This window comes from Acartia tonsa, chromosome 9 (assembly GCF_053477335.1).
Source record: "Acartia tonsa isolate MP-2025a chromosome 9, ASM5347733v1, whole genome shotgun sequence".
NCBI lineage: Eukaryota > Metazoa > Arthropoda > Copepoda > Calanoida > Acartiidae > Acartia > Acartia tonsa.
Window position 1 is genome coordinate 49,678,108 of NC_137268.1, and position 17,149 is coordinate 49,695,256.

The window sequence follows — 17,149 nt, forward strand, 5'->3', positions numbered from 1 at the left end:
AATTAAATAACCAACACATAACAACAAGTGTGGAATGTCCGCCCACTTTTCTCACATTAGCCAGGGAGGGAGGGGACATTGGGCAGTGAATTACGCTGGTACCCAAAGTTTTATGATACGTTATCATCTTCACTGACTCAAAAACTGAAGGTACTTTTATTAGCCAAAAGTTTCAATCTAAAGAAGGGGTAATTTTGTTTATTATCACTTTACATACATCGATTTATATTCAATTGTCTTATCCCTTTAGATCCCTGCATTTACCTTACAATTATATTATCTACTAAAGGATTAGTCAAATTAAACGGTATGTGTATTAGGCTTTGTCTTTTAATAAAGAAGTATGAAATTTGATTTTTATATTAGGTAATTGCGCATTAGTTTATTAAGGGGAGGGATTGTTCAATTTTTTCATTTTAGAATATCATAATTTTCAAAGCAAAACTTTTTTATATTAAGGGTAAGTTTGTCCATACGACAATAAGAGATTGTTTTGATTTAGATATGTAAGAATTGTCCTGCAGACTTTAAACTTTACATGATAATTCTTGAAACATATTGGAACAATTTAGAAATCTTAGCAACTCTATATACAAATAATCACCAAAATGATTGTAAACTTCTTTGAACATGTTTTTGATATTTTGAAAAACACAATCATACTTTTCTGATTTCTAAGACTATTATGCACAAATTTATCAGCGTAATGTGAAAAGACCCATCAAGAGTTGTCAGCATCCCAAAAATTAACCTTAAGAAATAATATTTTATATTAACAAACAAATAAAAAAATACTGAAATTTAAAAAATAACGAAGAATTACAAGCTATAGTGAACAGTTTAAAAATCAAATTATCAAGCTAATCACCAGAAAAGAATCCAAACAAGAGAAATTTTTGCCAGTCTTAAACCAACCACGATCGAGTGAAGGTGAGATAGTGATTTTTATAATCAGTTTAAATATTACTATATGCATGAATTTTGGCAATTTACATATATGTTTTAGAGAATTTGTTGTAAAACTCTAAATTAATTCATTTTTTTCTCTAAAGTCAAGCTTGATTAAAATAGGCACAAATCTACAGATTTTTTTCTCCCATTCGTTAATATAAAGAAACAGGACCATTGAAATTAAGTGCAGTATGCTTAAAAATCCATGTATTGTGATTTATTGACAATTCTGTCTAATTAGTGAATTTAATTTAGTTTGGACTCGCTGTAAGAGACCTAAGAATATTGAAACAAGAGGTAAAAATCTTATTTATATCTATTTACACTTATAAAGTAGCTACGCTCCTTAATTCACTCATAGAGTAGCTACCCCTTAATTCACTAATACAGTAGCTACCCCTTAATTCACTAATACAGTACCTACGGTCTTAATTCACTTATAGAGTAGCTACGGTATTAAACAAGCTGAAGAGTAGCTGTGCTATAAACCCCTTATAGAGTTACTACGCTCCTTAAACGTCTAACAATAGGCTGCGCCCCTAAGGAAGCCTTGAAATAACCATATATTAATTTTTTTCTAATCTAGATTTGTTTGTAGAAGGCCGTTCCTTATTTAAACTATTTATGGAGTGGCTGCGCCCCCAAAGAAGGCCTAAAATAACTGAATATTAATGTATTCTAATCTAGATTTGTTTGTAGAAGGCCGTTCCTTATTTAAACTATTTACAGAGTGGCTGCGCCCCCAAAGAAGGCCTAAAATAACTGAATATTAATCTATTCTAATCTAGTTTTGTTTGTAGAAGGCCGGGCTTCATTTGAACTATTTATAGAGTGGCTGCGCCCCCCACAGAAGGCTTAAAATAACTGTATATTAATCTATTCTAACCTAGATTTCTTTGTAGAAGGCCGGGCATCATTTAAACTATTTATAGAGTGGCTGCGCCCCCAAAGAAGACTTAAAATAACTGTATTATTTATTTATATATCTAGAATTGTCTATGGAGAGCCGGACCTTGTTTTATTGAGTAGCTGCGCTCTAAGGAAGGACTTAAGAGGCCAAGCATTAATCTTCTTTTTTTATTAAGATATATCTATATGAGAGGCGGACTAAATATCTAAATATCTGTTGAGTAGCTGCGCTCTCAAATACAGGCCTATAAAGAAAAGTATCTAATGAAATTAATAGTTTTTTATGTATCTAGAAATTCGTTGATGATGCACTGTTGTATGGCTTAGGCGGACCTGTTCATCAGACTTCTGGGACAAGACAAGAAGCCTCATATTGGTCCACCCCAACAGAGCTGTCCCTGCAGTGTGCACTGTTTTACTCTACTTATTCTTAGGTAAGAAAAGGTAGCTATAGATACTGATAGAGTAAAGGGGAGCTTCCATGAATAGGGTTTCATCAGTTTAGTAATCTAAATAAACCCGAAGCTGCACCTATACCTAAGACAGCCAGTACCTAATTACCCCTACAGGGATGTAATGAATAGATAACCCTAACCTAAATAAGAGGTTCCTAGATGGGTTTGTGTTAAAAAAAACCGTCCTAACTTACCTATACATTAAACTCTATAATTCGTTGATAACAACTACAGCTTATGTTACATTAGAGTAATCATTTGAAAGAGTAAACCTTACCCTAAAGGGTCAAGCCAATGAAAGGTATATAAAGGATCAAACCAGCTTATTTAATTGTACCAATAAGCCTTCCAGATTTGTCCGGCTATTGGTTTCTCTGACTTATAATAGTTTATTGTTTCAGTATTCAACACAGTTGATGCAACCGTAGAGAGACACTGCTTACATGTAAATTAATTTATATCCAGAGTCCTACAAACAATTATTACCTACAATTTTAACCACCGTTTTATCTACATGTCTAATTTATATGTTACCTATATAATTATGTGCTATTATAAATAAATTGTCGTTTTTAATTCATTGTTAATTACTGGTGGAGAATCTAATATCCATACGTAGCTATGTAGCATTGAATACTAAGAATAAAATTAACGATGAATAGACGACAAAATCAAAATCCCATTGATTACAATGAGGATCGTGCTCAGCAAAGATTAATGAAGGGTTTTCCCCCTTTCTTAGCTGTAACACCCGCGTCCCCCGAGTGGGATAATATAGGAACAGAGTTCAACAGGACTAATGATGAAAATGGAGCGGGACCTAGATCCAGAACCCCAGGGATGGGGGTAAACATGATAGGCACTAGAAGGACCCCTATTGGGGACAATACTGAAACTCACGCTGAGTGTCCAACCGCCAGACGGACTAAGCTAAATAGACGTACACCATTGTTAAATAGAATAACTAGTGCAAACAATGGTACAGTACCTAACCTAGCAGGTAACATCCATGATATTCCTCATGGGATCCAATCATTGGAAATAGGTACAAAAGAAAGAACGCACACAGATAGACATAGACAAATAGACTTAGTTGAAACAGAGTCTGATAGTGCAGATGATATTGATGATATCAATGGTGCATTAAGGCAAGAACAGCCTGATAACCAACAGGTACGACCTGCACATGTAGATTACGACTTAGTAAGTCAACTTTTACAGACTACTAACTTTCATACAGCTGAACGTCTGTTAGCCAACCGTGATGCCATAAACGCATGTATTCCGGTTGCGGAATCGGTTGAAGCTATAATAAGTGACATTAAAGAACTTGAAGATTCCTCTAACTTAATGTCAATAAAAACAACATATAATGAGAGTCTAAGAAACTTATCGATATTAGTCGAAGTGATTCACAAGAAAAGCGCTAGTGAACCTGAATTGAATCAACTAAAGACTAGATTGAATGTAACGAGAGATAAGTTAAATATCGAAATACGAAATATAAATGAAAAGATGATGGCTGAAGAACAAGTTAGAGAACAAGGTCTTTCTAGAATAAAGGCAATAATGATGAAAAATATAAGACCTAAAGATGTCCCTTCATGTCCAAGCACCCTTTCAAAAGAGATTAGGGAAAAAGTAAGGATTAAGAACTTGGGCCATAATGTAGATTATGGTACGAGCGAAATACGAGAACCTGAGAGAATGGTAAATAGCAGTTCAGGGTTCCCAAACCAAATTCCTAAGAGGAGCAGTTGTGAAAACAGAAACAGGAACAGTAACTTGAGTTACAACACATTAGGAGAACAATATGCTAATATCCAACCAATGAATCTTTTACCCCATTCAACTCCTTTGAAACCAATAATTATTGGCAGGAGACTGAGTACAATGGTACTGACCCTGATGCACATGCAGCAGTACAAGCTATTCAACAAATCGCTGATATTACTATGGTAGAAGTAGATGAGAATGAAGACGAGGTAACATTACAGGCACTCGATCGACGTGATACACCTCGACTTGACAAACTGAAGAGCATAATAGTTGATTCTCTGAGGAAAATATCTGACAATGAACCTTTTAAAGAACATATTAAAATAGCAGGGTATGCAGCTATGAATAGCGCAACCAAACATACTAGAAAACTAGATAGACTCATAAGATCACAGGGCATACATATTACGTCAGATAATAGAACCACGCTTCCATTGAAATTGGATCCCTTTTCAGGATTTGAATCGGAATCCAATATATACGACTTCTTTCAGCTGTTTCATTCAGTTTGTCGTGGAATAAAACCAGCACTATTAGGTGAATATCTATACCTGAATTACCTAACTGCAGATGTGAAATCTGATTGTACTCACCTGAAAAATGATTTCAATGCTATGAAGAAATTGTTGATTGGTAAATATGGAAATATTTCTCGCATTCTCAGAGAAAAACGACGTTTGATTAAAGCATTAGCTCAACCAACATTCAAAACTCAAAGAAAAGCAAAGCTCTTGTATATTAGAAAGGTATTAGAGATAGTATTACAAATATCGTCTATTGCTAAGATAAGTGAGACCGCTAACCGTGAAGTTAACAACTCAAACAACGTGTTTGACATTGTGGGGATGTTGCCAGAGTACTACAGAACTCAATTTAACACATATTACGTGACATCTCTACAGATGAAGAACATTGGTGATGATATGACAGGGGAAGAAACATTCCAATGCCTGTTAAATTTCCTACATGCTCAGATAAAAGCAATAGAAATGATGTATATGAGCGAAACACCTGTTGACAGCACACAACCTGCACCAGCTCCCAAGAAGGACCAAAACAGAGCTGTCAATACAGCTACCAAAGTTGTTAAGAATGACACAAAAAAGGAACAACCTGACAGGTGGGGTTGGGCGACATGCTTCATGCATGAAGAATTTAAGAAAAGAGTGAAAGATTGCAATACAGGTACATGCCCTTTATTCCTGAATGCAGAACCTAGTGAAAGACTGAAACTTGCACAAAAGTTTAAAAGGTGCAATTTATGTTTGTTAAGAAGATGCTATAACAAAGATAACAGCAAGTGTTCATACAGAACACAGGTACCCAGAGGAGTTGCTTGCCAACAATGTGCAAACAACATGATAGATAGGAATGTCTTATTGTGTCCAGATCACAAATGTGACAAAGAACAGATCAAAGAAGGTCTCACAAAATTCCTACCGAAATATGAAACTGATGTTGACATCAAACTGATGATGATTGAAATTTTGAAAATAAAGAATGAACCATTGAAGAAAAGAGACTTGCAAGTTGGCGAAGCCTTCAATGTTGAAAAGGGAACAGTTTTCCCTAGTTCTGAAATAGCCCACAAGATACAACCTGAGCAAGAATTGGATCCTATATACCCAATGCAAATGCTACAGGTTGGAGATGAATCAATCCTCACGATGTACGACACCGGAGCTACAAACCCGGTCATTAAGGTAGACATAGCAAAGAAACTCAACCTGAAAGTTATTGATGATAGACCCCAATATATCCAAGTAGCGTCTGGCTCTGTGATATCAACAGGGGGAGGAGTCTACTCAATTATCCTTGGTCCAGATATTTCAGGACAATATCACGAACTTCGTTTAACTTCAATGTCGCAGATAACTGGACAAGTACCCAATTATGACCTTAGGAAAGCTTGTAAAGAATTTCAAGCAAACCAATCTTCAACTCCATTGTCCAAGGAATGCCTTCCCACAGATATTGGTGGAAAGGACATTGGATTACTCTTAGGTATAAAACACTCGAGACTTGTACCGACATTACTATTAGTGCTGCCATCTGGTCTTCAAGTATGGAAAAGTAGATTGCCAGACATAAACAACTCCTATTTAATGTTTGCTGGAACACACCATTCATTTGACAAACAAGATATGGAAGCTGGTAGATCGAATCTTAACATGAGAATATTATTCACATCACTGTATAAATCATACCTTAATTCACCCTTCCAAGATCAGTTAATCTCACCTAAATATGAGAATGAGTGTATGTGTATTGAACCCCAAATAACAATCAACACAGACATACCTGTTGCAATCAACAAAGTTGCGTTACGAACAGATGAACAAGAACTGCTTGAGCAAGAAGATGCAGGATTTCGTATCGACTTCAGGTGCGATTGTTGCACAGGGTGTGAAAATTGTAAACAATCTATTCAGACAAGGAGCATTTCACTGAAAGACCAGTATGAACAAGGAATCATAAACAAATCCTTCAAACTAGATACAAAAAGACAAACAACTACTTGTGAATTTCCCTTCATTCGTAACCCTGTTGAGTTTTTGTCAGCAAGATGGCATCGAAATGATAATTTCAAGATGGCGTACAAAGTACTACAGACACAATTAAAAAAGCCACAAGATGAAAGAATTTCAGTTGTAAAATTTCACAACAAAATGCTTGCAAAAGGATTTGCATGTAAACTAAGTAGTTTACCATTAGCAATTCAGCAAGAGATTGAAAATGCCCCAATTAGGCATTTTTTTGTATGGAGGTCAGTATTTAAACCTGGATCAACATCAACACCATCAAGAATGGTAGTTGATCCAGCAAGTACTGGCCTCAATGATTGCCTTCCTAAAGGGCAAAATTGCTTGAACTCATTATTTCAAGTAACCATCAAATGGCGAAGTCACAAGTTTACCGCGACTTGTGACCTCTCCAAAATGTATAACAGTATTAGGATGGAATCATCCCAACTTAACTACTGTTTATACCTATTTACCCCAGATCTGAATCCTATGGCACACGTATGTATTTATGTCATGCTCACATTATTCTATGGACTACGCTTTGCAGGAAACGTAGCCACTCAAGCATTGCGCCAGCTTGTCCTTGAGCACAAGGAAGATTACCCACTTGCATATGCCACCATTTGCGAGTCTACCTACATGGACGACTCCAATATGGGTGGGGAAACTCAAGATGACCTAGAGAAAGTGATAACCGAGTTTATTACTGTTGTACCCAAAGGAGGATTCAGGATTAAGACAATTAACAGGTGTTTTGAAAAACCTTCAGAAGAATCATCAATTGATGGAGAATCCACTGCATATAGTGGATATAAATGGTACCAAGAAAAGGACGAAATGGGGCTAGGACTTGAAGAAATTAACTTTAATACAAAACGGAGAGGAGCAAAGAAACCTAACCCCTTCGAAGTCAAGACAGAAGAAGACCTGTTAAGACTTCTAGATGGCCAGAAGTTTACTCGCGCTAACATCTTAGGAAAGTGTCTTGAGGTCTTTGACCTCCTAGGGTCATTTGAACCCCTGAAAAGTAGACTGAAACTGGACCTCAAAAATCTCCAGAACCTTGAATTTGATCAGGAAATACCTGAATATTTTAGAGCCACATGGATCAATAATCTGTTATTGATAAGAAATGCAATGCAGATAAGAATACCAAGATCAGTTGTCCCCTTAGATGCAATAACTCCATCAAAGTTGACACTGATTGTAGCCTGTGATGCAGCAAAACTTATGTGTGGGATTGGTGTTTATGCACGCACTAAACTTTCGGACGGGAGTTACTCATGTCAGCTACTGGCAGGGCGCTCAAAGTCCGTTTGTGATACGATACCCCGCAATGAATTAAGCGCGGTGGTATTGGGTGCACACACATTTCACATTATTAGCAAAGCACTTGGTGAGAAGATTGAGGATTATTTCTTTGTCACCGATTCTGAGATAGTTGTTGCATGGTTAGGCAACAATGACCTTAAGCTCAAACCGTTCGTTTATAATCGTGTTCGTGCTATAAAACGATTAATAAACACAGATAATGTGTACCATATTCCCTCTGAAGAAAATTGTGCAGACATTATCACAAGAGGAAAAGCTGATTTAAAAGATTTTGATAGTAAGAGCCATTGGCAAATAGGTAAGCCATGGATGAAGAAAGAATTCAAGGATATGCCTATTAGAGACTATACCAAGGTGTGTAAAGATATGTCAAATAATCAGCTCGATTCTATTGTAGCAGAGTCATATAGCAAAGGACAGAAACAGAATCCTGACATAACAAACATTTCGGCTGAAAATGCCCAAAATCTGGCTGAAGATGCCCCAAATCTGGCTGAAGATGCCCCAAATCTGGCTGAAGATGCCCCAAATCTGGCTGAAGATGCCCCAAATCTGGCTGAAGATGCCCCAAATCTGGCTGAAGATGCCCCAAATCTGGCTGAAGATGCCCCAAATCTGGCTGAAGATGCCCCAAATCTGGCTGAAGATGCCCCAAATCTGGCTGAAGTTGCCCCAAATCTGGCTGAAGATGCCCCAAATCTGGCTGAAGATGCCCCAAATCTGGCTGAAGATGCCCCAAATCTGGCTGAAGATGCCCCAAATCTGGCTGAAGATGCCACAAATCTGGCTGAAGATGCCACAAATCTGGCTGAAGATGCCACAAATCTGGCTGAAGATGCCCCAAATCTGGCTGAAGATGCCCCAAATCTGGCTGAACATGCCCCAAATATGGCTGAAAATGCCCAAAATCCGGCAACCAATCTGGCTGAATATGCCCAAAATCTGGCTGAACATGCCCCAAATACGGCTGAAAATGCCACCTTTACCAATGAACATTTTAAATTTATGGCCGCCATTCTGGCCAAACATGCTGCTATTCTGACTAAACAAGCTGCCATTTCGGCCAAAATTGCTGCAAACCCATCTAAAATTGCCACCAAATTGGCTGAAAATGCCACCTTCTTGGCTAAAATTGCCCCCCACCCGGCTGAAATTGCCGCCATCACGGCTGAAGATGCCGCCATCACGGCTGAAGATGCCACCATCACGGCTGAAGATGCCGCCATCACGGCTGAAGATGCCGCCAACACGGCTGAAGATGCCGCCATCACGGCTGAAGATGCCGCCATCATGGCTGAAAATGCCACCATCATGGCTGAAGATGCCGCCATCACAGCTGAAGTTGCTGCCATCACGGCTGAAGATGCTAATGCTCTGGCTGAACAGGCCACCTTTATGGCTGAACATACTGCTACTATTTCTAGTCATGAAATACAAGAATTTCAGGAATGTATTGAAAACACAAACATGATAATGCATGTACAAAAACAACCTAGTTGTCCCCTTGTAAATTTTGCCTACCGGGGATTTAAAAGCTCATTATTAGTTATTGCAAACCTATTCAGATTTGTGTTGAGAATAAAACACAGTTTGCACATGAAAGGTGTGCACATAAATTGTCCTGATTGCAAACCAGAAATATACAAAATAGACCGATCATATATCACTAGATTTGAAGTTCTCTGTGGGAAAGCAAATTCCTCACCATCCCTCGGCCCCTCTTCATTTGAAATGTGGATGGCGTGGAGATACCTGTGCATTCAAATGAGCTTGGACGTCAAACTAAGGTCTACAAAATCAAAGCAGGAGACCTATATAGAAGACCAATCAGGAATTTTGAAATGTGGAGGGAGACTTACCTACCCAACCACAGAAATTGATGATACAGATTACTCAAGCTATGAGTATTCTAGTTTTGTAGCCCCAGTGGGACTAGTAGATAATGATATTGTAATTGCATTAGCAATTTATCTGCATTGGGAAATACTACCCCACTCTGGTGTTGAACAACTTCTTAACTATATGCTGAGATTAGTCCATGTTGAAAGACTAAGAACACTGATTAAGAATATCAGAAACTCATGTATACGATGTAGAATATTACTGAAGAAACGATACTTGGGTACAACAGGCAATCAATCTAAGACTTGCCTTGTAAGGGCACCACCGTATTACTCCATTCAAATGGATATTTGCGGTCCCTTTCCTGCACATGACTCTATCAAAAAGAGAGTGAAAGGTAAGGCATATATGTTATGCCTAGTATGTATGCTAACAAGTGCAATAAACATTGTATGCTTGGAAGGTTTAAGCACAGATATGATTATTACATCACTTGTTAGACATATGGGTAGACACGGATATTCTAAGATTATATTTTGTGATAGTCAATCTTCATTTCTTACTTTGAAATCAGCTGAGATAACAGTTTTAGATCTCCAGAGCCAACTTTGGAGTAAGGAGAGAATAGTCTTGGAAGTCAGTACACCCCACTCACATCAAGAAAGGGGTAAGATAGAAAACAGAATAGGAGCAGTAAAAAATATGCTTGAAAAATCCAGAGAATTATCCACTAAAAAGAGTTATTTAGAATGGGAATCTGTAGGTGTTTGCATTGCTAACACACTAAATAACCTTCCCATTGCTAGAAATGGAGATGATGAAACAGAATCATCACTATCATTTATATCCCCTAATCATTTGTTATTAGGACGAAACAATAAGCGATCTATGGAACTTCCAGTTGTTATTGAAGGATCAACACTCTCACGATTAGAAGATGTCCAAAACACAGTTGATAATATGCTTGACTATATTGTCAATGACATACACAAATTTGTTCCAGGAAAGAGACTTGTTCAAGGTGAGATTCCCCAACCTGGTGAAATTGTGTTGTTCATTTCTGAGGAGAATCCCAGGAAAAGGTATGAGAAGTTTAAGTATGGGAAGATCAAAGAAAACTTTGTTCAAGGAAGGTCCAACAAAGTTAGAATTATCTACAAGAACTCAGGAGAGAGTGTTATCCGTGAAACTACTAGAAATGTAAGAGACATTGTGATAATAATGAAGATTGAAGATCTGGATTTTAATTCAGCAGAACAACAGTTAATCAACAGGATTAACAGTCAATACCTACTTGTAAAACATGTAAAATGTTGAATAATAAATGTATGTCAAAAAGAAAAATGTTTTTTTTCAATTAGATAGTAGATAGTGATATGCTAAATGAACTTACTAGAATTTGCTAAGTATTACATAATTATTACATACTTATTTTTTTTAGGTATGATGGATCCCTCACATCTCCTTCTTAATCACCCAGCAGAATTAAGGATATTGTCATGTGACTTAATGAAACATTTCTGCCCAGATAACTTGGATTGCTATGGAGACACCAAAGAATGTTGGAACTACTTCTATGAAAAGTCAAGTGCAGACAAAGTTTACTGCCAAGATTTTTATATGTCCCAAGATCCCAGGTTCCCAGACCCATATATTGATACAGCAATAAGTAAACTTAAGTCATTAGGTGAAGCTGGTTGGTATCCTGAACTGAGACAAATAGCTGATACATTAACAAAAAATAGAAACCCAAACCATCAGCTCTTAGATGAAATTCGGAGATTTGGTAAAATCAAGTTTGGGATAATAAACATTGGAACAAACTGTGATGACAATGTTTATGCAGTAACAATGCTATTAGAAAACGAACTGCTAAAGGCCCATAAAGATGGTCATATTATCCCTGCCCTTGCCCTTAGAGTGTTTGGTTTATCAGAGTCTAATGGCTGGTTTCATAGCCAGAAAATCCCTCATAAGATTGTTATTTCTGATGGATGTAGCATCTACATAGAAATAAATCTTCCAACCCGTGAAACTGCAGGAGGAACCATATTACACAAGGCAGACTTCCCTAAAAGGTTAAATGAACTATTTGAACTCTTAAAACCTGAAAAAGGATTGGCAATTCTTTTAACCCATGAGCAAACAGCTGATATTGAAGCAGCTATTGCTGCACTAAGATCTCTGACTAATGGAGATCAGCTGGAGTTCCCTGGATACCTAGATGTTACTTCATTGTGGATTTACCTAGGAAAATATACTGTTAATACAGACCTATCATACATGTTTCGTCTTATTGTTGGTGGAACACTTATAATGCATCATAAGATGGAGGAACCAAATACATTTATGTTCAAGTTTGATGACATGCATCAATGGGCCAAGATTCATCTACTAGCAATACCAAGAGCAATAGTCCAATTATTTTTCGCCTTTGTTTTGATCAATTTTGATAGGATACTACCTGATCCAGGTTTTGTTCAAAGAAATCTCTCTTTTGGACAGGTAGGGGCAGTAGTTAACAGCTTTATAGGAATCATTGCAGAAAGCATGGCTTATGTACAATTTGATGCAGAAAACTACTACAAAGAAGACCCAAATGTAAGGTATAGGTGCATTCAACCTGCACAATCAATCAATCAGGATGAAATTTCAATTGCTTGGTTAGAGTATTGTAACGTACACACATCTAAAATCTTTTACTGTCTCGAACAATACTGGCCATGGAACAGACCATTGATTGTAAGTGATTCTTGGCAACCTAACACACAAATGGATACAAGATGGTTGCGGATTATACTGGATAAGGATCTGTGGTACCCTAGTCAAGTACTGTTGACATCTGATTGTACAGAGGACAGTAATCACATGGATGAAAGTTATCAATTACAGACTGTGGATGAAAATAGTTTTACTGACAGTGAAATTATTGATGATGACATGATAACTAGACTGATAATACAAAGCAGACATCTTCAGACTGTCCTCAAAACTTTATCTGCAGATAACAACACAGCTTGGTTTCGGTTTGAGAGGTACCTAAGAGATAATGTATCTATGTTCAGGGAGATAAGGAAAAGGAAAGACAATGGAACATTGCTGTTGAACACAAGAAAGAACTACAAAAGATTAACAAGACTGTGCTGGGACATTTGTAGGAAAAGATTTTAAGTAGGGATCTGCCAATTCCCTGCCCTGGAGTGTGAAAAGACCCATCAAGAGTTGTCAGCATCCCAAAAATTAACCTTAAGAAATAATATTTTATATTAACAAACAAATAAAAAAATACTGAAATTTAAAAAATAACGAAGAATTACAAGCTATAGTGAACAGTTTAAAAATCAAATTATCAAGCTAATCACCAGAAAAGAATCCAAACAAGAGAAATTTTTGCCAGTCTTAAACCAACCACGATCGAGTGAAGGTGAGATAGTGATTTTTATAATCAGTTTAAATATTACTATATGCATGAATTTTGGCAATTTACATATATGTTTTAGAGAATTTGTTGTAAAACTCTAAATTAATTCATTTTTTTCTCTAAAGTCAAGCTTGATTAAAATAGGCACAAATCTACAGATTTTTTTCTCCCATTCGTTAATATAAAGAAACAGGACCATTGAAATTAAGTGCAGTATGCTTAAAAATCCATGTATTGTGATTTATTGACAATTCTGTCTAATTAGTGAATTTAATTTAGTTTGGACTCGCTGTAAGAGACCTAAGAATATTGAAACAAGAGGTAAAAATCTTATTTATATCTATTTACACTTATAAAGTAGCTACGCTCCTTAATTCACTCATAGAGTAGCTACCCCTTAATTCACTAATACAGTAGCTACCCCTTAATTCACTAATACAGTACCTACGGTCTTAATTCACTTATAGAGTAGCTACGGTATTAAACAAGCTGAAGAGTAGCTGTGCTATAAACCCCTTATAGAGTTACTACGCTCCTTAAACGTCTAACAATAGGCTGCGCCCCTAAGGAAGCCTTGAAATAACCATATATTAATTTTTTTCTAATCTAGATTTGTTTGTAGAAGGCCGTTCCTTATTTAAACTATTTATGGAGTGGCTGCGCCCCCAAAGAAGGCCTAAAATAACTGAATATTAATGTATTCTAATCTAGATTTGTTTGTAGAAGGCCGTTCCTTATTTAAACTATTTACAGAGTGGCTGCGCCCCCAAAGAAGGCCTAAAATAACTGAATATTAATCTATTCTAATCTAGTTTTGTTTGTAGAAGGCCGGGCTTCATTTGAACTATTTATAGAGTGGCTGCGCCCCCCACAGAAGGCTTAAAATAACTGTATATTAATCTATTCTAACCTAGATTTCTTTGTAGAAGGCCGGGCATCATTTAAACTATTTATAGAGTGGCTGCGCCCCCAAAGAAGACTTAAAATAACTGTATTATTTATTTATATATCTAGAATTGTCTATGGAGAGCCGGACCTTGTTTTATTGAGTAGCTGCGCTCTAAGGAAGGACTTAAGAGGCCAAGCATTAATCTTCTTTTTTTATTAAGATATATCTATATGAGAGGCGGACTAAATATCTAAATATCTGTTGAGTAGCTGCGCTCTCAAATACAGGCCTATAAAGAAAAGTATCTAATGAAATTAATAGTTTTTTATGTATCTAGAAATTCGTTGATGATGCACTGTTGTATGGCTTAGGCGGACCTGTTCATCAGACTTCTGGGACAAGACAAGAAGCCTCATATTGGTCCACCCCAACAGAGCTGTCCCTGCAGTGTGCACTGTTTTACTCTACTTATTCTTAGGTAAGAAAAGGTAGCTATAGATACTGATAGAGTAAAGGGGAGCTTCCATGAATAGGGTTTCATCAGTTTAGTAATCTAAATAAACCCGAAGCTGCACCTATACCTAAGACAGCCAGTACCTAATTACCCCTACAGGGATGTAATGAATAGATAACCCTAACCTAAATAAGAGGTTCCTAGATGGGTTTGTGTTAAAAAAAACCGTCCTAACTTACCTATACATTAAACTCTATAATTCGTTGATAACAACTACAGCTTATGTTACATTAGAGTAATCATTTGAAAGAGTAAACCTTACCCTAAAGGGTCAAGCCAATGAAAGGTATATAAAGGATCAAACCAGCTTATTTAATTGTACCAATAAGCCTTCCAGATTTGTCCGGCTATTGGTTTCTCTGACTTATAATAGTTTATTGTTTCAGTATTCAACACAGTTGATGCAACCGTAGAGAGACACTGCTTACATGTAAATTAATTTATATCCAGAGTCCTACAAACAATTATTACCTACAATTTTAACCACCGTTTTATCTACATGTCTAATTTATATGTTACCTATATAATTATGTGCTATTATAAATAAATTGTCGTTTTTAATTCATTGTTAATTACTGGTGGAGAATCTAATATCCATACGTAGCTATGTAGCACGTAATTAGGTCTCTAAAAGAAATGTCCATTTTAGGAGAGATTTATTCAGAATTTGTATTACACTTCTATATAGATGATTCTAGCTGTTGCGCCCCTAGCATTAAGTGGCCCTCTAAATGCTCTATAATCATACCAAAACTCATATCTAAAAATAAAATAGCCTAAAACCATCCCAGGACCTATAAGAAGCTTCATTGTAAAGGAGAACCATATCGGTTCAGCGGTTATCGAGATACTTCGCTACAGACAAAAAAAGCTTACTACTTTATATAATAGGATAATGTTCGTTTGTACGACTGTCAGATCTTAGCTTTTATGAATGATCTTTGTTTAAAAAGAGTATAAAATATATTAAGTTTCGACTATCATTTATGAAACATGGCACCTTAAAATATTCTGCTTATCAATTAAATTCCAATTGAAAATTATAAAATTTGAAAACAAACTGAAATTAACATAGTTCGGTTTTATATGTAATCGGAGATACGCAAAATTCTCAAAAGGAAAGGACCCTTCAAATATTTAATATTACATAAATTCTTTTAAATGCCAGATTAGAAAGAAAGAGAGAGATATGACACTGGAAAAATATAATATTAGTTATTTATCGCATTGATTTACAGTCAGCTTTCCGCAAATGGTAAAATGTAAAATTTAAATAATAAAACTATTTTTCAGTATGGTCAAGAACCGTTTCTGATCCCGTAAAGATTTATCATTTTCGAAACCATATCTTTTCTCGTATTCATTCGAATCCGGTGGATAAGAACCGGTTTTCATCCATACGAAAAAACTATGTCTAGCATTGCATTATATACAGCTTTCTACGGATATAAAAATGTACAATCATAAGATTAAAAACAGTTTTTTAGCTCGTGCCTTCGGCACCTCAGGGCTAAAAAACTGTTTTTAATTTTATAATTGTACATCCTATATCCGCGGAAAGCTGTTTATAATACGATGCGAGAAATAACTATTACAACGCTTTTATTTCAAAATTATATTGCTGTTCCTGCATGAATGAGTTAAAGTTAGTTAGATTGTATTAAAGATATTTGACATTATTTCTAATCGTGATTGTCATAGGAATCGCAATCTTACATAATCAATAATACAAGATTTGAGATAGATAGGACGTTTCTAACACAACAAATTTATAATTCTCTGATATATCTTTGTTATGAAAATATTAAATTATCCTTTAGAAATACGATTATTCAAATGTTTTGTCATGCTACTTTAGAAGTAAGTATCAAGGGATGTGACAATGAACATTTAATTGACGTATACTCACATTCAAAAATACCCCATATGTAGTTCAAAGTTATCGGTAAAAAGTCTGAACACTATTAGTTTGTATAACCCAATCAAGTTTTAATATAGAAGTCCCCAAAGTTTTTATGCCATCAAATGAGGTAATATGTTTCTAAAAACTTTGGGGACAAGTTTGATTTACCTCCAAATTTCCCCTCCCTCCCTGTTTAGAACATAATGTATGGGGACAAGGGTTTGAGGCCCTCTATAAACATCGTGGGAGGTGTTTCATAATTCAATAATAAATACAGAATAACATGTAAACAATAATGGATATATCATTACCTGGATGTTACACCAGATTTTCATGTTCTCTAATACATTGAATCAGCAGCGGGCTAAGAAAGATTATCCCCTTCCATCCACTTTACCCCTCCTACTGGATGAAAGAACTGACCAATAAATGAGTTAGCAAGTTAGCAAGCTAAATTGACGACAATTTTTCCCATGTCATAATATCCACATATATTTTACATCCATTTAAACAATTAACCGTTTTCAATCATAAATACAATGGCATATTTTTTAATAAAAATAAAATTTTATGAATATTTTAAAATGTGAAAATATCCTGACTTTATAGACGCATTAAGCATACAAGTT

The 17,149-nt window shown here is 36.0% G+C and overlaps 1 protein-coding gene across 1 annotated transcript; it reads left to right on the top strand.

Moving 5' to 3' along the window:
* Positions 1–788: 788 nt before the first annotated feature.
* Positions 789–15,178, top strand: LOC145329132 (uncharacterized). The gene is made up of 7 exons (XM_080173181.1): positions 789–930; positions 1,207–1,248; positions 2,154–2,294; positions 11,235–13,217; positions 13,494–13,535; positions 14,441–14,581; positions 15,004–15,178. The coding sequence occupies exon 4, from the start codon at positions 11,237–11,239 to the stop codon at positions 12,962–12,964; it is 1,728 nt and encodes a 575-aa protein (XP_080029307.1). The 5' UTR covers positions 789–930; positions 1,207–1,248; positions 2,154–2,294; positions 11,235–11,236; the 3' UTR covers positions 12,965–13,217; positions 13,494–13,535; positions 14,441–14,581; positions 15,004–15,178.
* The last annotated feature ends 1,971 nt before the right edge of the window (positions 15,179–17,149 follow it).

Bases quoted from the DNA above. Each gene is read 5' to 3' on its own strand.
- LOC145329132 (XM_080173181.1), top strand. From the start codon at position 11,237: ATGATGGATCCCTCACATCTCCTTCTTAATCACCCAGCAGAATTAAGG.